This window comes from Hemitrygon akajei, chromosome 4 (assembly GCF_048418815.1).
Source record: "Hemitrygon akajei chromosome 4, sHemAka1.3, whole genome shotgun sequence".
NCBI lineage: Eukaryota > Metazoa > Chordata > Chondrichthyes > Myliobatiformes > Dasyatidae > Hemitrygon > Hemitrygon akajei.
In genome coordinates, this window is record NC_133127.1 from 195428981 (window position 1) to 195454420 (window position 25440).

The following is a 25440-nucleotide window of genomic DNA, read 5'->3' on the forward strand; positions in this document are numbered from 1 at the left end:
GTGACCCGGGTTCAATTCCCATCACACGGTAGTGGAGTGGTTAGCACAACGTTCTACAGTACCAGTGACCCGGGTTCAATTCCCATCACACGGTAGTGGAGTGGTTAGCACAACGTTTTACAGTACCAGCGACCCGGGTTCAATTCCCATCACACGGTAGTGGAGTGGTTAGCACAACGTTCTACAGTACCAGTGACCCGGGTTCAATTCCCATCACACGGTAGTGGAGTGGTTAGCACAACGTTCTACAGTACCAGTGACCCGGGTTCAATTCCCATCACACGGTAGTGGAGTGGTTAGCACAACGTTCTACAGTACCAGTGACCCGGGTTCAATTCCCATCACACGGTAGTGTAGTGGTTAGCACAACGTTCTACAGTACCAGTGACCCGGGTTCAATTCCCATCACACGGTAGTGGAGTGGTTAGCACAACGTTCTACAGTACCAGCGACCCGGGTTCAATTCCCATCGCACGGTAGTGGAGTGGTTAGCACAACGTTCTACAGTACCAGCGACCCGGGTTCAATTCCCATCACACGGTAGTGGAGTGGTTAGCACAACGTTCTACAGTACCAGTGACTCGGGTTCAATTCCCATCGCACGGTAGTGGAGTGGTTAGCACAACGTTCTACAGTACCAGCGACCCGGGTTCAATTCCCATCGCACGGTAGTGGAGTGGTTAGCACAACGTTCTACAGTACCAGCGACCCGGGTTCAATTCCCATCACACGGTAGTGGAGTGGTTAGCACAACATTCTACAGTACCAGCGACCCAGGTTCAATTCCCATCACACGGTAGTGGAGTGGTTAGCACAACGTTCTACAGTACCAGTGACCCGGGTTCAATTCCCATCACACGGTAGTGGAGTGGTTAGCACAACGTTCTACAGTACCAGCGACCCGGGTTCAATTCCCATCACACGGTAGTGTAGTGGTTAGCACAACGTTCTACAGTACCAGCGACCCGGGTTCAATTCCCATCACACGGTAGTGGAGTGGTTAGCACAACGTTCTACAGTACCAGTGACCCGGGTTCAATTCCCGTCACACGGTAGTGGAGTGGTTAGCACAACGTTCTACAGTATCAGCGACCCGGGTTCAATTCCCATCGCATGGTAGTGGAGTGGTTAGCACAACGTTCTACAGTACCAGCGACCCAGGTTCAATTCCCATCGCACGGTAGTGGAGTGGTTAGCACAACGTTCTACAGTACCAGCGACCCGGGTTCAATTCCCATCGCACAGTAGTGGAGTGGTTAGCACAACGTTCTACAGTACCAGCGACCCAGGTTCAATTCCCATCGCACGGTAGTGGAGTGGTTAGCACAACGTTCTACAGTACCAGCGACCCGGGTTCAATTCCCATCACACGGTAGTGGAGTGGTTAGCACAACGTTCTACAGTACCAGCGACCCGGGTTCAATTCCCATCACACGGTAGTGGAGTGGTTAGCACAACGTTCTACGGTACCAGCGACCCGGGTTCAATTCCCATCACACGGTAGTGGAGTGGTTAGCACAACGTTCTACGGTACCAGCGACCCGGGTTCAATTCCCATCACACGGTAGTGGAGTGGTTAGCACAACGTTCTACGGTACCAGCGACCCGGGTTCAATTCCCATCGCACGGTAGTGGAGTGGTTAGCACAACGTTCTACAGTACCAGCGACCCAGGTTCAATTCCCATCGCACGGTAGTGGAGTGGTTAGCACAACGTTTTACAGTACCAGCGACCCGGGTTCAATTCCCATCACACAGTAGTGGAGTGGTTAGCACAACGTTCTACAGTACCAGCGACCCAGGTTCAATTCCCATCGCATGGTAGTGGAGTGGTTAGCACAACGTTCTACAGTACCAGCGACCCAGGTTCAATTCCCATCGCATGGTAGTGGAGTGGTTAGCACAACGTTCTACAGTACCAGCGACCCGGGTTCAATTCCCATCACACAGTAGTGGAGTGGTTAGCACAACGTTCTACAGTACCAGCGACCCAGGTTCAATTCCCATCGCACGGTAGTGGAGTGGTTAGCACAACGTTCTACAGTACCAGCGACCCGGGTTCAATTCCCATCGCACGGTAGTGGAGTGGTTAGCACAACGTTCTACAGTACCAGCGACCCGGGTTCAATTCCCATCACACGGTAGTGGAGTGGTTAGCACAATGTTCTACAGTACCAGCGACCCGGGTTCAATTCCCATCGCACGGTAGTGGAGTGGTTAGCACAACGTTCTACAGTACCAGCGACCCGGGTTCAATTCCCATCGCACGGTAGTGGAGTGGTTAGCACAACGTTCTACAGTACCAGCGACCCGGGTTCAATTCCCATCGCACGGTAGTGGAGTGGTTAGCACAACGTTCTACAGTACCAGTGACCCGGGTTCAATTCCCATCACACGGTAGTGGAGTGGTTAGCACAACGTTCTACAGTACCAGCGACCCGGGTTCAATTCCCATCGCACGGTAGTGGAGTGGTTAGCACAACGTTCTACAGTACCAGCGACCCGGGTTCAATTCCCATCACACAGTAGTGGAGTGGTTAGCACAACGTTCTACAGTACCAGCGACCCAGGTTCAATTCCCATCGCACGGTAGTGGAGTGGTTAGCACAACGTTCTACAGTACCAGCGACCCGGGTTCAATTCACATCGCACGGTAGTGGAGTGGTTAGCACAACGTTCTACAGTACCAGCGACCCAGGTTCAATTCCCATCACATGGTAGTGGAGTGGTTAGCACAACGTTCTACAGTACCAGCGACCCAGGTTCAATTCCCATCACATGGTAGTGGAGTGGTTAGCACAACGTTCTACAGTACCAGCGACCCAGGTTCAATTCCCATCACATGGTAGTGTAATGGTTAGCACAACGTTCTACAGTACCAGCGACCCGGGTTCAATTCCCATCACACGGTAGTGGAGTGGTTAGCACAACGTTCTACAGTACCAGCGACCCAGGTTCAATTCCCATCACATGGTAGTGTAATGGTTAGCACAACGTTCTACAGTACCAGCGACCCGGGTTCAATTCCCATCACACGGTAGTGGAGTGGTTAGCACAACGTTCTACAGTACCAGCGACCCAGGTTCAATTCCCATCACATGGTAGTGTAATGGTTAGCACAACGTTCTACAGTACCAGCGACCCGGGTTCAATTCCCATCACACGGTAGTGTAGTGGTTAGCACAACGTTCTACAGTACCAGCGACCCGGGTTCAATTCCCATCACACGGTAGTGGAGTGGTTAGCACAACGTTCTACAGTACCAGCGACCCGGGTTCAATTCCCATCGCACGGTAGTGTAATGGTTAGCACAACGTTCTACAGTACCAGCGACCCGGGTTCAATTCCCATCACACGGTAGTGGAGTGGTTAGCACAACGTTCTACAGTACCAGCGACCCGGGTTCAATTCCCATCGCACGGTAGTGTAATGGTTAGCACAACGTTCTACAGTACCAGCGACCCGGGTTCAATTCCCATCACACGGTAGTGGAGTGGTTAGCACAACGTTCTACAGTACCAGCGACCCAGGTTCAATTCCCATCACATGGTAGTGTAATGGTTAGCACAACGTTCTACAGTACCAGCGACCCGGGTTCAATTCCCATCACACGGTAGTGGAGTGGTTAGCACAACGTTCTACAGTACCAGCGACCCGGGTTCAATTCCCATCACATGGTAGTGGAGTGGTTAGCACAACGTTCTACAGTACCAGCGACCCGGGTTCAATTCCCATCACACAGTAGTGGAGTGGTTAGCACAATGTTCTACAGTACCAGCGACCCGGGTTCAATTCCCATCACACGGTAGTGGAGTGGTTAGCACAACGCTCTACAGTACCAGCGACCCGGGTTCAATTCCCATCACACGGTAGTGGAGTGATTAGCACAACGTTCTACAGTACCAGCGACCCAGGTTCAATTCCCATCACACGGTAGTGGAGTGGTTAGCACAACGTTCTACAGTACCAGCGACCCGGGTTCAATTCCCATCACATGGTAGTGGAGTGGTTAGCACAACGTTCTACAGTACCAGCGACCCGGGTTCAATTCCCATCACACGGTAGTGGAGTGGTTAGCACAACGTTCTACAGTACCAGCGACCCGGGTTCAATTCCCATCACATGGTAGTGGAGTGGTTAGCACAACGTTCTACAGTACCAGCGACCCAGGTTCAATTCCCATCACACGGTAGTGGAGTGGTTAGCACAATGTTCTACAGTACCAGTGACCCGGGTTCAATTCCCATCACACGGTAGTGGAGTGATTAGCACAATGTTCTACAGTACCAGTGACCCGGGTTCAATTCCCATCACACGGTAGTGGAGTGATTAGCACAACGTTCTACAGTACCAGCGACCCGGGTTCAATTCCCATCACACGGTAGTGGAGTGGTTAGCACAACGCTCTACAGTACCAGCGACCCGGGTTCAATTCCCATCACACGGTAGTGGAGTGGTTAGCACAACGTTCTACAGTACCAGCGACCCGGGTTCAATTCCCATCACATGGTAGTGGAGTGATTAGCACAACGTTCTACAGTACCAGCGACCCGGGTTCAATTCCCATCACACGGTAGTGGAGTGGTTAGCACAACGTTCTACAGTACCAGCGACCCGGGTTCAATTCCCATCACACGGTAGTGTAATGGTTAGCACAACGTTCTACAGTACCAGCGACCCGGGTTCAATTCCCATCACACGGTAGTGGAGTGGTTAGCACAACGTTCTACAGTACCAGCGACCCGGGTTCAATTCCCATCACATGGTAGTGGAGTGGTTAGCACAACGCTCTACAGTACCAGTGACCCGGGTTCAATTCCCATCACACGGTAGTGGAGTGATTAGCACAACGTTCTACAGTACCAGCGACCCGGGTTCAATTCCCATCACACGGTAGTGGAGTGGTTAGCACAACGTTCTACAGTACCAGCGACCCGGGTTCAATTCCCATCACACGGTAGTGGAGTGGTTAGCACAACGCTCTACAGTACCAGCGACCCGGGTTCAATTCCCATCACACGGTAGTGGAGTGATTAGCACAACGCTCTACAGTACCAGCGACCCGGGTTCAATTCCCATCACACGGTAGTGGAGTGATTAGCACAACGCTCTACAGTACCAGCGACCCGGGTTCAATTCCCATCACACGGTAGTGGAGTGATTAGCACAACGCTCTACAGTACCAGCGACCCGGGTTCAATTCCCATCACACGGTAGTGGAGTGATTAGCACAACGCTCTACAGTACCAGCGACCCTGGTTCAATTCCTGCTGCCTCAAGAGGGCATCATCCATCCAAAATCCCCCACCATCCGGGCCACGCCATCTTCTCACTGCTCCCATCTGGCAGGAGGTACAGAAGCCTGAAGTTCCACACCACCAGGTTCAGGAACAGCTGCTTCCCTTCAACCAATCGCTTCTTGAACCAACCAGCACAACCCCAATCACTACAGCAACACTCTGACCACTTCCATCTCCCAGCACGACAATGTACTGTAATTGTGTTCCTTCTCCCATCAGGCAGAAGATACAAAAGCCTGAAAGCACGTCCCACCAGGCTCGAAGACAGCTTCTATCCCACCATTATCAGACTCTTGAATGGTCCCCCTGTATGAGAAGATGGACACTTGACCTCATAATCTACCTCATTGTGACCTTGCACCTTATTGTCTGCCTGCACTGTAACTGTTACACTTTATTCTGCATTCTGTTATTCAGTGCACTTTGTAATGATTTGATTGGTATGAACAGTGTGCAAGACAAGCTCTTCACTGTATCTCAGCCAATTCTAATACCCACACTCAAGGACTAGAGCACTTAGAGTCATAGAGTTATAGAACACTACAGCATTGAAACAGGCCTTTTGGCCCATCAAGTCCATGCCAAACTATTAATCTGCCTTGTCCCATTGACCTGCACCCCGACCATAACTCTCTGTACCTCTCCCATCCACATACCTATCCAAATTTCCCTTAAATCAAACCAGAACCGACCACTTCCACTGGCAGCTCATTCCACACACCCTGAGTGAAGTAGTTTCCCATCAGGTTCCCCTTAAGCATTTCACCTTTCACCCTTACCCTATGACCTCTAGTTTTAGTCTCGACCGAACTCAGTGGAAAAAGCCTGCTTGCATTTACCCTGTCTATACCCTCATAATTTTGTTTAACTATCAAATCTCCCCCCTTTCTCCTACGCTCCAGGGAATGAAGTCCTAACCTATTCAACCTTTTCCTATAACTCAGATCCTCAAGTCCTGGCAACATGTTTGCGAATTTTCTCTACGCTCTTTCAATTTATTGAAGGTTCAAAATGACAACTCGCCACAACCTTCTCAAGGGTGACCAGGAGGGGCAATTAAATGCTGGTAATAATAAAATTCTATATTCCTTCACCAAGCAGGTGAGATGATTTGGGCCGAAGGGTCTGTTTCTATGCTGCACAATAAACCAATTCACCTCAAATTCCATCAAACTATCCTCCAACCTGATGGCAGGAACATCAGTTTCTCCAATTTACAGTAATTTTCCCATCCCCCTTCCCTCTTCTTCCATTCCCTCTTCACCTCACCTGCCTATCACCCCCTCCTTCCCTTTCCCCTATGCTCTACTCTCCTGTCCTATCAGATTCCTTCTTCTCCAGCACTTTACCTTTTCTACCCAACTGGCTTCACCAATCACCTTCTAGCTTGTCCTCCTTCCCTTCCCTCCACCTTTTTATTCTGGCATCTTCCCCTTTCCTTTCCAGTCCTGATGAAGGGCCTTGACCCGAAACGTCAACTGTTTGTTCATTTCCATAGATGCTGCCTGACTTGCTGAGTTCCTCCGGCATTTTGTGTGTTGCACCAATTCCATATTGACTAGTGTAGAAAGGCACCAGGGTCAGCATGGGTGAGATGGGCCAAAGGGCCTGTTTCCATGCTGTACACACTCCAAAATTAATTTCACATCTGCCGATGTGGGATTCGAACTCAGGTCCTGGGATTCCCAGTCCGGTACCTAACCAGCACATCACACAGGAGCCGGGCATTGCCCTCGGCCCATACTCACGGTTGTTCTCATCGATAATGGGGAAGCAAAGGATGTTCCTGGTCCGGAAGCCAGTTGTGTCGTCAACGCCCCGGTAGAACAGTGGGTGAGAGTAAGCATCCTTGATGTTGAGGATTTGACCAGTGGTTGCCACGTGACCTGCGATCCCCTGGTCTGCTGGCATCCGGAATTCAGCGGACTGTGGGGACATGGACAGAGCAACAGGGGTAGTTGGGATGGAGGCTTGGGAGGGTGTGGGTAGGGGTGGGACAGAGGGAGGCACAGAGAGAGACACACACAAACAGAGAGAGAGAGAGACAAAGAAAAGCACACAGAGACACAGAGAGAGAGGGAGAGAGAGGCAGTGGCAGAGACGGAGGGAGACACACACAGACAGAGGCAGTGTCAGAGAGAGAGAGACACGCACACTCAGAGACAGAGAGACAGACAGACACACATACACAAACAGAGGGAGAGAGAGAGACACACACACATTCACTCACAGACAGAGAGAGACAGACAGACACAAAGATAGAGAGAGAGAGGGAGAGAGACACAGGGAGGGAGGCAGAGAGACATACACACACACACTTTCACAATTGTATTTGTTTCTATAAGATTCCCTCCCCTCTCATCCTTCTGAATTCCAGTGAGTATAGTCCTAAGCGACTCACTCTCCTCATAGGCTAACCCCCTCATCTCCAGAACCAACCTGTGAACCTCCTCTGCACCACCTCTAGAGGAAGTACATCTTTCTGCAAGGAGATGAGGGCTGCCCGTGGTACTCCAGATTTGGCCTCACCGGTACCCTGTACAATTGCAGCATAACCTCCCAGCTCTTAAACTCATTCCTTCTAGCAATGCTGCCAACATTCCATTGCCTTCATAAGGACCTTACCAAGACCATAAGACATAGGAGCAGAATTAGGCCTTTCCACCCATCGCATCTGCTCCGCAATTCCATAATGGCTGACTTCCTAACCATCTCTCCCTTCTCCCCATAACATTTGATGCCCTGACTAATCAAGAACCTATTGACTTTGCTTTAAATATACCCAATGATTTGGCATTCACAACAGTCTGTAGTAATGAATTCCACAGATTCACCACTCTCTGGCCTAATAAATTCCTCCTCATCTCTGTTCTAAAGGGATATCCCTCTATTCTGGGTCTGTGCCCTCTAGTCCTAGACTCCACTACAATCGGAAACATCCTCTCCACATCCACTTGATCTAGGCCTTTCAATATTTAGAGAGCTTGAGATGAGACTGGATAGGTTTGAGCTTTTCTCCCTGCAACTTAGGAGGCTGGGGTGGGGGGGGGTGGAGTGCGACATCATAGAAGTTTATAAAATCATGAGGGGCACAGATAAGGTGAACAACCCAAGTCTTTTCCCCAGGGTAGAGGAGTTTAAACGAGAGGGCATAGGGTTTTTGGTGAGAGGGGTAAGTGTTTCACATAGTGGGTATAATCCTTGGAGGCAGAGTGGGAAAAAGCAGAGGGGCTATGTGCTTGATTCTGCTCTGGGTTGGGGGCTGGCCTCTTCCATAGGTGCTGCCCTCTAGTGTTCAATCAGTGGAAAGCAATCTGGAGTGCATTCGTCTGCAGCTGCACCAGTGCATGATGAGAAACTGCTGCGTGTTTGTTCTTACAGAAACATGGCTCCAGGTCAACATCCCATGTAATATCTATTTTGGTTGAACAAGTTAGGTCTTTATTCTTTGGAGCGTAGAAGGTTGAGGGGGGACTTGATAGAGATATTTAAAATTATGAGGGGGATGGATAGAGTTGACGTGGATAGGCTTTTTCCATTGAGAGTAGGGGAGATTCAAACAAGAGGACATGAGTTGAGAGTTTGGGGGCAAAAGTTTAGGGGTAACACAAGGCGGAATTTCTTTACTCAGAGAGTGGTAGCTGTGTGGAGCAAGCTTCCAGTAGAAGTGGTAGAGGCAGGTTCGATATTGTCATTTAAAGTAAAATTGGATAGGTATATGGACAGGAGAGGAATGGAGGGTTATGGGCTGAGTGCAGGTCGGTGGGACTAGGTGAGAGTAAACGTTCGGCACGGACTAGAAGGGCCGAGATGGCCTGTTTCCGTGCTGTAATTGTTATATGGTTATATGTTATATTGTATAAACTACAGGCTATGACTCTCAGACTTGGGCTGTATTATTTTTAGTGACTGCACGTTTATCTGCTGTCATAACTAGGTGCTGCATGTGCTGGTGGCTCTGCGTTTTGCAGCTTGGCCCCAGAGGATTGCCCTTTCCTATGGCTGTACTCACGTGCATAGTTGAACGACAAACTTGTTATAGGCCAAAGGGAGGCAAATGGGATTAAGGTAAACATGCATCTTGGTCAGTATGGACAAATAGGGCCGAGTGGTCTGCTTCAGAACTGTATGGTTCTGAATATTGCAAGGATCCCAGCTTATTTGGATAAATTCAGCATAGCCCTTTTGACCCTCACCGGTTTTTAATCGCTTCACCATGGAAAGCATCCCATCTAGGCGCATCGCACTTTGGTACGGCAACTGCTCTGCCCACGACCTCAGGAAACTGCGGAGAGTTGTGAGCACAGCTCAGCGTGTCACGGAAACCAGCCTCCTCTCCGTGAGCTCTGCCTACACTTGTCACAGCCTCAGGGAAGCAGACAACATAATCATATACACAACCCACCCTGAACAGGCAGAAGAATCGAAAATCTGAAACCATCTGCCATCAGGCTTAAGGAAAGCTTCTGCCCCACTGTTACAAGACTATTTAACAATCCCCTAGTATGATAAGATGGATTCCTGACCTCAAAATCAACCTCAATATGGCCTTGAATCTTATTGTCTACCTCTGCACTTCCTCTGTAATTGTTACACTTCATTGATACTGTTTTATCTTGTTCTACCTCAATGCACTGTGTAATGAAGTGAGCTGTATGAATGGCATGTAAAACAAAGTTTTTACACTGTACGTCAGTATATGTGGCAATAATAAACCAATTACCAAAATAATTTATGAATTAATAGATATCTTGGGTTGAATGGCCTTTCAAGCGCTGAAAATTACCCCCAAGCACTCTTCCTTCCTGTGTTATTCAACTTTCATCCTCTCCTCAGTCCTGTAGCACGAATCTGTGTGGTACAGACAGACTCTGCTCTCACAGACTCAGTGGCCACGAGCCCCAGTGACGCATCCCAGCCAGACATTGTCAGTTTGTCCAGAGAAAGCCCCTCACCTCGTCAGTTACAAATCCTCCGTCGAACACTTTTGCAACCAGCTCCTTGTTGTTCTGCTCCAACAGGAACACTGAACAGCTGTGGGAGGGAAAGAGGGAATGAGTTTAACATCACTGACAGACATCGAGGGGAGTGACTGCCTACTGGGCAGGGGGAGACCCTCTTTAATGGGTACAGCCAATGGGGATACTCTATAGTAGGTATAACTAAAGGGGACTGGCCAGCCCGCTAAAAGGTGTAGCCAATCAGAAGGCTCTTTAAAAGGTGTAGTCGGTGGGAATAGACCATCTGTAGCAGGTGTAGCCAATGAGGAGAGAGACTCATTTTGAAAGGTGTAACCAATGGAAAGAGAGCCCCTTTGAAAGGTGTAACCAATGAGGAGATAGCCTCTATAAAAGTTGTAACCAATAGGGAGAGGTCTCTTTCAATGCAGTGGCCAATGGAAACAGACTAGCATTAAAAAGTGTAGCCAATGGACTGAGAGTTTCTTCAAAGATGTAGGCAATGGATAGCGGTTCCCTTTAAAATGATGAGCAGCGCTTCCTATAAAATAATTAGCTGGGTAGAAACTCCCCCTTTAAGAAGAGGAGATGTTTTTATGGAGAGGGTCTGATAAAAAGACTTTCTCTTTAGTAAGGAGGAAGGTGCCATGGAGCCTCCCTCTTTAGGAGGGGTTCTGCATCAGAAGAAACTCCCTCTTCAGAAGGGATCCTTGTTGAGAAGATCCCTGTCTTCCTGTGGCACCTTTAATCATTGGATTTATTCACTAAATGCTTTTAACCTGAGATTCACTAAATTCCTTCAACCTGAGTAAAAATTGGAGTATTGTGTTCAAATCTGGTTGCTCCATTATAGGAAGGATGTTAAAGCTTTAGAGAGAGTACAGGGGGAATTCTGACTACTGCCCCTTCCTTTCCAGTCCTGACTTGACAAGCTGAATGGCCTAATTTTGCTCCTATATTTTATGGTTGTATGGCCTCAGCTCCACACACCTGCTGTTTATTCCCCTCCATTGATGCTGCCTGACCTGCTGGAATCCTCCAGCAATTTGTGTGGTGTTGCTCAAGATTTCCAGCATCTGCAGAATCTCTTATGTTTAAGATTTAACAGATGCTGCTTGAATTAGAGAGCATGTCTTAGGCTGAGTGAGCTAGCACTTTTCTTTTTGGAGAGGAGGAAGATAAGAGAAGACTTGGTAGAGGTGTACAAGATGATAAGAGGCACTGACGGAGCGGACAGCCAGAGACTTTATCCCAGGAAGTGACTATTATGGGAGAGCACAACTTTAAGGTGATTGTAGGAAAGTATGGGGCAGGGCACGGGTGTAAAGATGTCAGAGATTGATTATTTACACAGAGAGTGGTGGGTGCTTGGGGTTGGGGTAGAGCTGATACAGCAGGGACGTTTAAGAGAGGAGGGCTAAATGTTAGCTAAGTGTTAGATTGACAGTAAGATCAGCACAACACAGTGAGCCGGAGGACCTGTAGTATGCTCTGATGTTCTAATGGACATCCATTTGACATGATTGGAAGAAACTGTAGGGTTGATGTCAGAGGTAAGTGTTTCTCACACGGAGAGTGGTGGGTTAGTGGAACGTGTTGCGGGGGGTGGTGGTAGAGGCAGATACATTAATTCCAATCCCCACTCCCATTCCAACATGTCGGCCCATAGACTCCTCTACCCCCACAATGAAGCCACTCTCGGCATGGAGGAGCAACACCGCATTTTCCGTCAGGGTAACCTCCAACCTAATGGCATGAAGATCAACTTCTCCTGCTTCCGGTAATACCCCCCCTCCCCCCTTTCCCTCTTCTTCAGTTCCCCATTCTGCCCCCTTACCCCTTCTCTTCCCCTCCCTGGCCTATTCCCTCCCCCGGTCCTCTCTTCCTTCCCTTTCTCTCATGGTCCACTCTCCTCTGCTATCAAATTCTTTCTTCTTCAGACCTTTACCTTTTCCACCTATCAACTCCCAGTTTCTTACTTCATTCCCTCTTCCTCCAGTCACCTGGTTTCACCTATCACCTTCTAGATTATATTCCTTCCTTCCCCACACCTTCTGTCATCCCCCCTCCCATTCCAGCCCTGATGACGGGTCCTGACCTGAAACGTCAACTATTTATTCACTTCCATAGTTGCTGCCTGATCTGCTGAGTTACTCTAGATCTCCAGCATCTGCGGAATCTCTTATATTGTCAGGATCCTGCATTTCATTGTCTGCCTGCACTACACTTTTACAGTAACTCTTACACTATACTCTGCATTCTGTTATTGTTTTCCCTTGTTCGACCTCAATGCACTGTGTAATGATTCGATCTGTATGAACAGTACACAAGACAAGCTTTGCACAGTATCTCAGTACATGCAACAATAATAAACCAATTCCAGTACCAGTTCAAACACCACCATGGATGATCCAAGCCTGTCTGCTAAAGGAGGAGGGTTGGGCATGGGGTCAGCTACCCCATCCTATAAAAACCCAGAGCTACAGAAATGTCAACAAACGCTCCAAAGACCTCATCCCTGGGAAAGGAAGGACCTTCACTGAGAAGATGTGTGAAGTCACAGGGTGAAAGCAGAAGCCAAGGGGACAATCAAACTTTGTCCCAAGACAAAGGACTCTGATTGGAGGTCTTCGCCTCAGTTGAGGCGTTGGGCTTAAGAAGAAGAAGAATATCAATTCACCTCGGACTGAGAGGCCACTCCCTCTGTGTAACCAAGGCCTGATCTCTGGACTGGAGCTCAAGCTGCCAGTCTTCTTGCTGAGAAAAGAAAGCTGTCGCTGCAGTCCCAGTACGTACCTGTCAGTGGGACTCACCTCTCCGCGTTGGTAAGGTTGCGTGCTTCCTGAATGATCTCTTGAAGGAGCACTGTAACGTTATCTGCAAAAGTCAGAACAGGCAGTCACCTTGAAACCCTCCGAGTGTTCCTAACTCCTTCTAATGTGGAGAAGAAGCTTTACATGGAAACAGCAAGAATTGAGATTCTTTTTTACAGGACTCCGGCACACTTGTATATGTCACAACCATGAGATTCTTCGTGTGATTTCACGCAAGGAAATGAATCTCGGGGTTGTGTATTGATAGTAAGTTTACTTTGAGCCTTGGTTGCATCGCGGTTAGGCGTGGAGGGGCCACAGCACAGGACTGGAAAAAGCTGCAGAGGGTTGTAGACTCAGTCAGCTCCATTAGGGACTTGAGCCTCCCCCTCCCCACAGTTAGGCACATCCTCCACAGCCGACGCCTGGAGAAAATGGCACCCACCATGAAGGACCCTCACCACCCAGGACATGCCCTCTGCTCATTGCTACCATCAGGGAGGATGTACAGGAGCCTGAAGACACACACTCAGTGATTCAGGAACAGCTTCTTCCCCTCCACCGTCAGATTCCTGAATGGACACTGAACCCATGTACACTACCTCACTACTTTTTCCACTCTTTTTGCACTAATTATTTAATTTTCAATACACTCCTTACTGTAATTTACAGTTTTTATTTCTATATATTGCACTGTACTGCTGCCCCAAAACAAATTTCACAACATCTGCCAGTGACAATAAAGCTGATTCTGACTCTGCCTCGTCCCTCTGCCATCAGATTTCAGGATGGCCCACCAACAACACCTCTCTATTTCACTCTCTTTTTTCACCACTTTTTAAATTATTTCTTATGGTAACTTATAGTGATTTTTTTCTGTCTTGCTCTGTACTGCAACGCAAAACAACAAATTTCACGACAGATGCCAGGGATAATAAACCTGGCTGTGACCTGGCAATTGTTGGGAAGTGCAGTGTTTATTGCTCAGTCCTCAGAAGGAGCCACTGAGCCGGCTGGTTAATTTAAAACATAGAACAGTACAGTACAGGTACAGATTGTAGACATCATCAAAGAGACCCAGAACCTGCGCCATGCCATCTTCTTGCACCTCCCCCTTCTCAAGGGGCCAGTAAATACTAGTTTTGTAAATAACAAACTACTTCGTTACTTCCTTACGAGGTTCAGGAACTTTTGTTTACCACTGAATACTTTAATAAACCTGTACAGATGTACTGTTGAAAGCATAAGCACAAGAGATATCTGCAGATGATGCTGGAACGAACACACACACACACACACACACACACACACACACACACACACACACACACACACACACACACACACACACACACACACACACACACACACACACACACACACACACACACACACACACACACACACACACACACACACACACACACACACACACACACACCTCTACCTGCAGAAACTCAACAGGTTAAGCAGCATCTATAAAGAGGAATAAACAGTCAACGTTTCAGGCCAAAGCTCTTCACCACGACTCAAGTAAACTGCTTATTCTTTTCCATAGATGCTGCCTGACCTGCTGAGTTCCTCCAGCACTTGGTGTGTGTTACAGCTGGAAGTATTCTGAATGGTTGAGCTATAACAAGAGGCTGGACAAACTTGGGTTGTTCTCTCTGGAGCGGTGGAGGCTAAGGGGAGATCTGATAGAGGTTTATGAGATCATGAGAGACTCCGAAAGAGTAGACAGAGGGTCTTTTCCCAGGGAGGGTATGAAGGGTTAACTACCTGAATGTTAACTATCTAATTCCCTCCAATGATGCTGCCTGACCTGCTGAAACCCTTCAGCTCTGTGTGTGTTACTCCAGATACCATTACCCGCAACCTCTTGAGTTTCCTACACTCAGTGCCGTGACCGACAAAGGCCAACATGCCAAACCTGTCTACTTGTGACCAGACCTTCAGAGAATCATGTCTTTGGAATCCTAGGTACCCCTATTTTACAACACTTCCCTAGATTCACAGCCTTAACTGTGCCTTTAAGGCCGATAAGAGGGTGCAGAGGAGATCTACCATGATGCTGCCTGGATCAGAGAGCAAGTCTAGTGAAGATAGATTGAGTGAGCTGTGGTTTTTCTTTTTGAAGCAAAGGAGGATGAGAGGTGACTTGATAGAGGCATACAGGATGATAAGAGGCATAGATCAAGTCGATAACCAAAGACTTTTTCCAGAGCGAAAGTGGCTAATATGATGGAACATAATTTTAAGGTGATTGTTGGTAAGTGTAGGGGGGGATGTCAGAACAAGGTTTAGGAGGGATTGGAGGAAAGTATGAGGGGGGATGTCAGAACAAAGTCAGAGGAGAGTGGTGAGTATGTGGAATGCACTCCCAGTGGTGATGGTAGAGGCAGTTCATTCATTCATTATCTGCCACGTGTTATGACATGGGCGATCACGGTCTTCCCATGACTATGACTGTTCTTGGAAAAGTTTTCTACAGAAGTGGTTTGCCATTGCCTTCTTCTGGGCAGTATCTTTTACAAGACAGCTGACCCCAGCCATTATCAATACTTTTCAGAGATTATCTGCCTGGCATTAGTGGTCACATAACCAGGACTTGTGATATGCACCAGCTGCTCAAACGACCATCCACCACCTGCTCCCATGGCTTCACGTGACCCTGACGGAGGGCTAAGCAGGTGCCACACCTTGCCCCAGGGTGACCTGCAGCTAGGGGAGGGAAGGAACGCCCTACACCTCCTTTGGTAGGGATATAGCTCCACCCATAAAACCATAGAACATTACAGCACAGAAACAGGCCCTTCGGCCCTTCTTGGCTGTGCCGAACCATTTTTCTGCCTAGTCCCACTGACCTGCACCTGGACCATATCCCTCCAAACTCCTCTCATCCATGTACCTGTCCAAGTTTTTCTTAAATGTCAAAAGTGAGCCTGCATTTACCACTTCATCTGGCAGCTCATTCCACACTCCCACCACTCTCTGTGTGAAGAAGCCCCCCCCCCCCCCCAATGTTCCCTTTAAACTTTTCCCCCTTCACTCTTAACCCATGTCCTCTGGTTTTTTTCTCTCCTGGCCTCAGTGGAAAAAGCCTGCTTGCATTCACTCTATCTATACCCATCATACTTTTATACACCTCTATCAAATCACCTCTCATTCTCCTACGCTCCAGGGAATAAAGTCCTAACCTATTCAACCTTTCTCTGTAACTCAGTTTCTCAAGTCCCGGCAACATCCTTGTAAACCTTCTCTGCAATCTTTCAACCTTATTAATATCCTTCCTGTAATTAGGTGACCAAAACTGCACACAATACTCCAAATTCAGCCTCACAAATGTCTTATACAACCTCACCATAACATTCCAACTCTCGTACTCAGTACTTTGATTTATAAAGGCCAATGTACCAAAAGCTCTCTTTATGACCCTATCCACTTGTGACGCCACTTTTAGGGAATTATGTATCTGTATTCCCAGATCCCTCTGTTCTACTGCACTCCTCAGTGTCCTACCATTTACCTTGTATGTTCTACCTTGATTTGTCCTTCCAAAGTGCAATACCTCACACTTGTCTGAATTAAACTCCATCTGCCATTTTTTCAATCCATTTTTCCAGCTGATCCAAATCCCTCTACAAGCTTTGAAAACCTTCCTCACTGTCCACTACACCTCCAATCTTTGTATCATCAGCAAATTTGCTGATCCAATTTACCACATTATCATCCAGATCATTGATATAGATGACAAATCACAATGGACCCAGTACTGGTCCCTGTGGCACACCACTAGTCACAGGCATCCACTCAGAGTAGCAATCCTCCACTACCACTCTCTGGCTTCTTCCATTGAGCCAATGTCTAATCCAATTTACTACCTCTCCATGTATACCTAGCGACTGGATCTTCCTAACTGACCTCCCATGCGGACCTTGTCAAAGGCCTCACTGAAGTCCATGTATACAACATCCACTGCCTTCCCTCCATCCACTTTCCTGGTAACTTCCTCGAAAAACTCTAATAGATTGGTTAAACATGACCTACCAAGCACAAAGCCATGTTGACTCTCCCTAATAAGCCCCTGTCTATCCAAATACTTGTAGATCCTATCTCTTAGTACTCCTTCCAATAATTTACCTACTACTGATGTCAAATTTACCGGCCTATAATTTCCCGGATTACTTTTGGAGCCTTTTTTAAACAACAAAACAACATGAGCTAACCTCCAATCCTCCGGCACCTCACCCATAGATACTGACATTTTAAATATATCTGCCAGGGCCCCTGCAATTTCAGCACTAGTCTCCTTCAAGGTCCGAGGGAATACCCTGACAGGTCCTGGGGGTTTATCTACTCTGATTTGCCTCAAGACAGCAAACACCTCCTCCTCTTCAATCTGTATAGGTTCCATGACCTCACTACCTGTTTGCCTTATTTCCATAGAGACCCCACCCATAGCGACATTAGGGGCATTTAAAGACTCTTAGATAGGCACGTGGATGATATATAGGCACGTGGATGAAGGGATATGTAGGAACGAAGGGTTAAATTGATTTTAGAGTAGGTTAAAAGGATAGTACAACATTGTGGGCCAAAGGGTGCTGATTTATTTTATCTGTTCAGTGTTATGGGAAGAAGGCAGGAAAATGCGTTTGAGAGATCAGAAATCAGCCTTGGCGGAGCAGACTCAAACAGCATAATTCTGCTCCTATATCTCTCTGTTCTACAACATTCCCCTAGATTCATACCATTCCAGGTGACTGCCTAGACTCTGCCTTTAAGGTCAGTTCATTGGCAGCTTGTTTGATGTGTAATTTGAGGAAGAGGCGATGCATTCAATAACAATCAGTAGTAGGAGACGCTCCTGTTGGCGCAATATCTATTAGCATAACCTGAATAGTAAATCCAATTTCCTCTGTCTTCAGGCTATTACATGTGCAGGAAAACAGGAGCAGTACAAATGAGACAATAAGGAGCTGACAAACACAATACATTGCAGAAGCAATAAGCCGCAGGCGAATCCACACACACACACACGCACGCGCGCGCACACACACACACACACACACACACACACACACACACACACACACACACACACACACACACACACACACACACACACACACACAACGTACTGGGGGATCTCAGCAGGTCAGGCAACATCTACAGAGAGGCAAGACCCTTCATCGGGACTATCCCCCTTATCCCTTCATTCATCAGTCCTTTCTTTATAAGACATAAGACCGTAAGGCACAGGAGCAGAAAGATTTAAAAGTAATCAGGGGACAGAAGTTCTTGGACAGGTATGTGGGCCAAAAGCAGGACTTTTTTCCGTATTTATTTATTTTTTATATTGTCGCTCTGTCGCTCTCCCTCTCTGAGAGCCATGGGATAAGTGGGACCTTGGCTGTTTGGATAAAAAATTGGCTTAAAGGAAGAAAGCAGAGGGTAGTTGTGGAAGGAAAGTATTCTGCCTGGAGGTCGGTGACTAGTGGAGTGCCGCAGGGATCTGTCCTAGGACCCCTGCTATTTGTGATTTTTATAAATGACCTGGATGTAGAGGCGGAAGGATGGGTGAGTAAGTTTGCGGATGACACAAAGATTGGAGGAGTTGTGGATGGAGCTGTAGGTGGTCAAAGGTTACAAGAGGATATAGACAGGCTGCAGAGTTGGGCAGAAAAATGGCAGATGGAGTTCAATCCAGACAAGTGTGAGGTGATGCATTTTGGAAGGACAACCCAGAAGACTGAGTACAGGATTAATGGTCAGTTATTTAACAAAGGGACCTTGGGGTTCAAATCCATACATCCCTCAAGGTCGCTGCACAGGTTGATAGGGTAGTTAAGAAGGCCTATGGGATGCTAGGCTTCATTAACAGGGGGATTGAGTTCAAGAGTAGAGAGGTCATGTTGCAACTCTACAAATCTCTGGTGAGACCGCACTTAGAGTGTTCAATTCTGGTCACCTCATTATAGGAAGGATGTGGAAGTTATGGAGAGGATGCAGAGGAGATTTACCAGGATGTTGCCTGGATTGGAGAATAAGTGGAGAATAAGTCATATAAAGCAAGGTTAGCAGAGCTGGGGCTTTTCTCTTTGGAGCGTAGAAGAATGAGAGGAGACTTGATAGAGGTCTACAAGATTATGAGAGGCATAGATCGGGTGGATTGTCAGTACCTGTTTCCCAGGGCACCAATAGCAAATACCAGAGGGCATATGTACAAAATTAAGGGAGGGAAGTTTAGGGGAGACATCGGGGTAAGTTTTTTTTACACAGAGGGTTGTGAGTGCCTGGAATGGCTTGCCAGGGATGGTGGTGGAGGCTAAAACATTAGGGGTATTTAAGAGCCTCTTGGACAGGCACATGGATGAAAAAAATAGAGGGTTATGGGGTAGTGTTGGTTTAGTACTTTTTTTTAAAGAATTACGGTATATGGGTCGGCACAACATGGAGGGCTGAAGGGCCTGTACTGTGCTGTAGTGTTCTATGGTTCTATTCATTTAGAGATACGGCAAGGTAACAGGCCCACACCACTCAATTACACCCAGGTGTCCAATTAATTTACACCCGTACGTCTTTGGAACGAACCGGAGCACCCGGAGGAATGAGGGGAGAATGTACTAACTCCTTACAGACAGCGGCGGGAATTGAACCCAGATCACTGGGACTGTTACAGCGTTGCACTAACCGCTGCACTATGGTGTCACCCCTACTGGGACTAGCTGGATGGGCACCATGGTCAGCACGGACTGACTGGGCCGAAGGGTCTATTGCTCTATGATTCCAGGTAACCCGTGGAGTTCATCCCCCCCCACCCCCGCTAGCTGGAGATTGAAGTGGGTTTTATCCACACGGGCGTACAGGTATGATTCTCACAAGCAGGCCGGCATTAGTTAAACCACATCTCGTTCTGAGTGTGACGTTCTCCCCCAGGCGGTATGCAGCCCTGTCCAATCCATGTCTGCCTCTGCGGACTTCTCAAGACATTCTGTCTGCTGCTTTTCATCACTGCACAAACTGGGTTTCTTTCCAAAGGAGGCGGTACAGCTGCGTAGTGGTTTGTGTAACCCTTTATAGTGCCAGTGATCACTGATCGGGGTTCAATTTCACTGCTGTCTCTAAGGAGTCTGTACGCTCTGCGTGGGTTTCCTCCCACAGTGCAAAGATGCATGGGCTAGAGTGAGTAAATTACAGGTGTGGTAACACCTACAGGCTGCCCCCGCACATCCCCGGACTGTGCTGCTCATTGAAGCAAATAAGGCATTTCACTATGTTTCAATATTTTGATGTACATGTGACAAATAAAACAAATCTTTATGAAAAAAAGTTATATTTACTTACCTAAGTGTGTGAATAGATTCTTGGCAACTTGGAGAAGAGCCTATGGAGAGAGAGACAGAGAGAGTGAGAGTGAGAAAGGAGAGAGAGAGAGAGAGAGAGAGAGAGGGAGAGGGAGGGAGAGAGGGAGAGGGAGGGAGAGGGAGAGAGGGAGAGAGGGAGGGGGAGAGGGAGAGGGAGAGAGGAAGAGAGGGAGAGGAAGTGAGAGCAAAAGGGAGAGGCAATCAGTCAGCAGTTAATGGGGTAATAAGTTCTCCAACACGTCCAGCCCTGACTCAAGGTCCTTCCTCCAGGTTCAGGCACAAGAGTGTCAACACCACACGCGGTCTCTCCACATACAGTATATACACACACACACACACACACACACACACACACACACACACACACACACACACACACACACACACACACACACACACACACACACACACACACACACACACGCGCGCACACTTCTCTCCCATGTACACATTGTACACAAGTGGATGCTTGTTCATGAACACGCAGTCCCACACGCATTCATACACACATACAAAGACTCGCACAGACCTACATGCTCATATACGGGTTGTTACCAATATACAGTTGTTTACAGCTAAAGATATAAACACAACAACTTTGTGTTTATGTGGATGTGGAGAGGCTGTTTCCTATAGTGGGGAAGTCTAGAACCAGAGGGCACAGTTTCAGAATAGAAGGACATACATTTAGGACAGAGATGAGGAGGAGGGTGGTGAATCTGTGAAATTCATTGCCACAGGCAGCTGTGGAGACCAAGTCATTGGGTATATTTATTGCAGAAGATGACAAGTTCTTAATTTGTCAGGGCATCAAAGGTTACCGAGAAAAGGCAAGAGAATGGGGTTGAGAGGGATAATAAATCAGACACAATGGAATGGCGGAGCAGACTTGATGGGCAATTGGATAAGATCATAAGTCGAGAAGATCTACAAGCCAATTGGTCCATCTTGTCCGCTCCACCATTTCATCATGGCTGACCCAATTTTCCTCTCAGCTCCAATCTCCTGCCTTCTCCCCATATCCCTTCATGCCCCTGACCAATCAATAATCTATCAACCTCGGCCTTAAACATACATAAAGACTTGGCCTCCACAGCTGCCTGTGGCAAAGAATTCCACAGACTTACCACTCTCTGGCTAAAGAAATTCCTCTTCATCTCAGTTCTAAAAGGACACTCCTCTATTCTGAGGCCGTGTCCTCTGGTCTGAGACTTTCCCATGTTGGGAAACATCCTCTCCACATCCACTCTATCAAGGCCTTTCAACATTCGATAGGTTTCAATTAGGTCACCCCTCAGTCTTCTGAATTCCAGTAAATACAGGCCCAGAGCCATCAAACACTCTTCATATGACAAGCCATTCAATCCTGGAATCATTTTCGTGAACCTCCTTTGAACTCTCTCCAGTTTCAGCACATTGCTTCTCAGATAAGGGGCCCAAAGCTGCTCATAATACCCCAAGTGAGGCCTCACCAGTGCTTTATAAAGTCTCAACATTACATCCTTGCTTTTATATTCTAGTCCTTTTGAAATGAATGCTAACATTGCATTTGCCTTCCTCCCCACAGACTCAACCTTCAAACTAACCTTTAGGGAATCCTGCACAAGGACTCCTGAGTCCCTTTCCGTCTCAGATTTTTGTATTTTCTCTCCATTTAGAAAATAGTCAACCTTTTCATTTCTTCTACCTAAGTGCAAGACCATACACTTCATGACACCGTATTCCATCTGCCATTTCTTTGCCCATTCTCCTAATCTGTCTAAGTCCTCTGTAGCCTCTCTACTTCCTCAAAACTACCTGTCCCTCCACCTATCTTCATATCGTCTACAAATTTTGCAAAAAGCCATCAATTCCATCATCCAAATCATTGCTTTATCCATGCTCGAATCTTCCCTGTAATACCATGGGCTCGTTAAGCAGCCTCATGTGTGAAAACTTGTCAAAGGCCTTCTGAAAATCCAAGTTCACAACATCAACCAATTCTCCTTTGTCTATCCAGTTTGTTAATTCTTCAAACAATTCCAACAGATCTGTCAGGCAGGATATTCCCTTGACATGCTGACTACATCCTATTTTGTCTTGTGCCTCCAAGTACCCTGAGACCTCATCCTTAATAATCGACTCCAACATCTTCCCAACCACTGAGGTCAGACTAACTGGCCTATAGTCTCCTTTCTTCTGCCTCCCTCCCTTCTTGAAGGGTGGAGTGACATTTGCAATTTTCCAGTCTTCTCAGAACATTCCAGGATCTAGTGATTATTGAAAGATCATTACTAATGCCCTAACAATCTCTTCAGCCACCTCTTTCAGAACTCTGGGGTGTACACCATCTGGTCCAGATGACTTATCTACCATCAGGCTTTTTAGTTTCCCAAGAACCTTCTCGCTAGTTATGGTAACTTCACACACTTCATGCCCCTTGACAACTGGAACTTCCACCATACTTCTAGTGTCTTCCCCAGTGAAGTCTGATGCAAAATACTTATTCAGTTTGTCCGCTATTTCATGGTTCCTACATTACTACCTCTCCAGCATCGTTTTCCTGCATCCTGACCTCACTTTATGTAGCAGAAGAAACTTTTCATATCCTCTTTATTATTATTGGCCAGCTTACTTTTGTATTCCATCTTTACCTTCTTAATTACTTTTTAGTTGCCTTCTGTTAGCTTTTAAAAGCTTCCCAATCCTCCAACTTCCCACTAATTTTTGCTTTATAATATGTCTTTAGGTGGGTGGTTGTTGGGGTGATTGGATGGGAAGTGTTGGCACAATTTGATTGGTGTGCATTGGCCAATGGAATAAGTGAGATTGGGGTGACTGGACAGGTGAACGTTGGGGTTATCAGATTGGTAGGCATTGGGCTGATGGAATGGGTGTGCGCTGGAGCAATTTGATACTGGATTATTGTGTGACAGGATTGGTGGGTGTTGGGTGTGATTGAACCTTGCAGTGCTTGGATTGGTTGGCATTCGGATAATGAGATAGGTAGGCGCCAGGGTGATTGGATAGGGGAATTGGATTGGGAGCACAGGTGTAATAGGATAGGTAGGAATTGGGGTGATGGAACAGGGAGTGTTGGGTGATTGAATTGGGAAAATTTGGAGTAACTGGAACTGGAGTAACATGAGCTGATGAGATAGGTGGGTGTTGGGTTGATTGGATAAGGGAAGATTGAGGTGATTCGATTTGTGGGTATTGAGGTGATTGGATTGGTTGGTGTTGGGGTGATGAGATAGATGGGTGTTGGGTTGATTGGATAAGGGAAGATTGAGGTGATTTGATTTGTGGGTATTGGGGTGACTGGATTGGTTGGTGGTGGAGTGATTAGATAGATGGGTGTTGGGTTGATTGGACGGGGATTGTTGGGCCGACTGGATTGCTGGGCATTGGGCCAGTTGGAAGTGTTCTGAGCAAGAGTTGGTCCATTGTCCAGATTTAGCCGGATCCGCCACATCACCTGACATTCGATCTTCAGTTTCTGTTCCTTCTGCACTGACATGGTGCTGGTGAGGACAGTGGCTGTGTACTGGAAACAGTGCCGAATCGTTTGCTCATCCACCTCCGTGTAACTGTGGGCAGAGAGGGAACACACAGTCCTGTGTTGGTTACAGTACTCGTCACAAGCCTGGGGTAATCTCAAACGCCACAGCCACCTCCACCATTCTACCACCCCTCAGTCCCTGCCTCCCCCACCTCATGCAGCAGTGAGCATTCCTCTCTGTGACACCATCCACTGAATTGTCCTGGGACACCTTACCCCTTCCTCTCCACCCCTGACAGATCCTAGTGATCAAACTCTCAGTCGTTCCCACTCCCACCCCCCAGTGACTAGATTAGCTAGTTAACATGTTAACCAGTGTTGCAGAACCCAGAGTTCAGGAAGGGTTAATAGAAGAGCTACCTTTATGGAGCACTTTCCATAGTCATGCCCCCATCACTCTGGAAAATGATTGGCATTGATTTATTATTGTCACATGTATTAAGATACAGTGAACAGCCTGACTTGCAATAAGATGCAAGATTATAACCAGGAAGATTGTGAGGTCAAAAGTCCATCTTATTGTACCAGGCGCCATTCAAGAGTCTGAAAGCAGTGGGATAGAAGCGGACCTTGATTCAGTGGTGCATGCTTTCAGACTTTTGTATCTTCTGTCCGATGGGAGAGGGGAGACAAGAGAATGTCTGGGGTGGGTGGGGTCTTTGATTACGTTGGCTGCTTTACCAAGGCAGGAAGCATAGACAGAGTCCATAAGACCATAAGGAAAAGGAGCAGAATTAGGCCATTTGGCCCATCGAGTCTGCCTCTCTACTCAATCATGGCTGATTCTTTTTTTCCCCCTCCTCAGCACCACTCCCCGGCCTTCTCCCCGGCCATGTAATCTTTGATGCCATGTCCAATCAAGAACCTATCAAGATCTGCTTTAAATACATCCAATGACCTGGCCTCCACAGCTGCCTGTGGTAACAAATTCCACAAATCCACCACCTTCTGGCATCTGTTTTGAACGGACACCCCTCTATCCTGAGGTTGTTCCCTCTTTTCCAGGCTCCGCCACCATGGGAAACATCCTTTCCACATCTACTCTGTCTAGGCCTTTCAACATTCAAAAGGTTTCAATGAGATCCCCCCTCATCCTTCTAAATTCCAGTGAGTACAGACCCAGAGCCATCAAACATTCCTTGCATGATAACCCTTTCATTCCTGGAATCATCCTTGTGAACCTCCTCTGGACCCTCTCCAATGCCAGCACGTCTTTTCTTAGTTCACAATACTCAAGGTGAGGCCTCATCAGTGCCTTATAACGCCTCAACATCACATCTTTGCTCTTGTATTCTAGACCTCTTGAAATAAATGCTAACATGGCATTTGCCTTCCTCACCACCGACTCAACGGGCAATTCCATGGAGTGGAGGCTGGTTTCTGTGATGTGCTGAGCTCCACCCACAACCCAGTAAATGTAATTTTTTTGGACTGACAGAGTATGAATCTTTACTGGAGAGTA

General features: G+C 47.4%; 1 protein-coding gene across 4 annotated transcripts in view; it reads right to left on the bottom strand.

Annotated features, from left to right (window-relative positions):
- pde2a (phosphodiesterase 2A) overlaps positions 1–25440 on the bottom strand; it is a 303048-nt gene that overhangs the window by 60545 nt on the left and 217063 nt on the right. For all 4 annotated transcript variants that reach the window (XM_073044332.1, XM_073044333.1, XM_073044334.1 and 1 more), the window contains 5 exons: positions 23895–24006; positions 20418–20457; positions 13071–13134; positions 10255–10333; positions 7048–7225 (listed from right to left, as the gene is read on the bottom strand). In XM_073044332.1, the coding sequence (XP_072900433.1) occupies positions 7048–7225; positions 10255–10333; positions 13071–13134; positions 20418–20457; positions 23895–24006 (473 nt within the window). The remainder of the gene's footprint in view (positions 1–7047; positions 7226–10254; positions 10334–13070; positions 13135–20417; positions 20458–23894; positions 24007–25440) is intronic.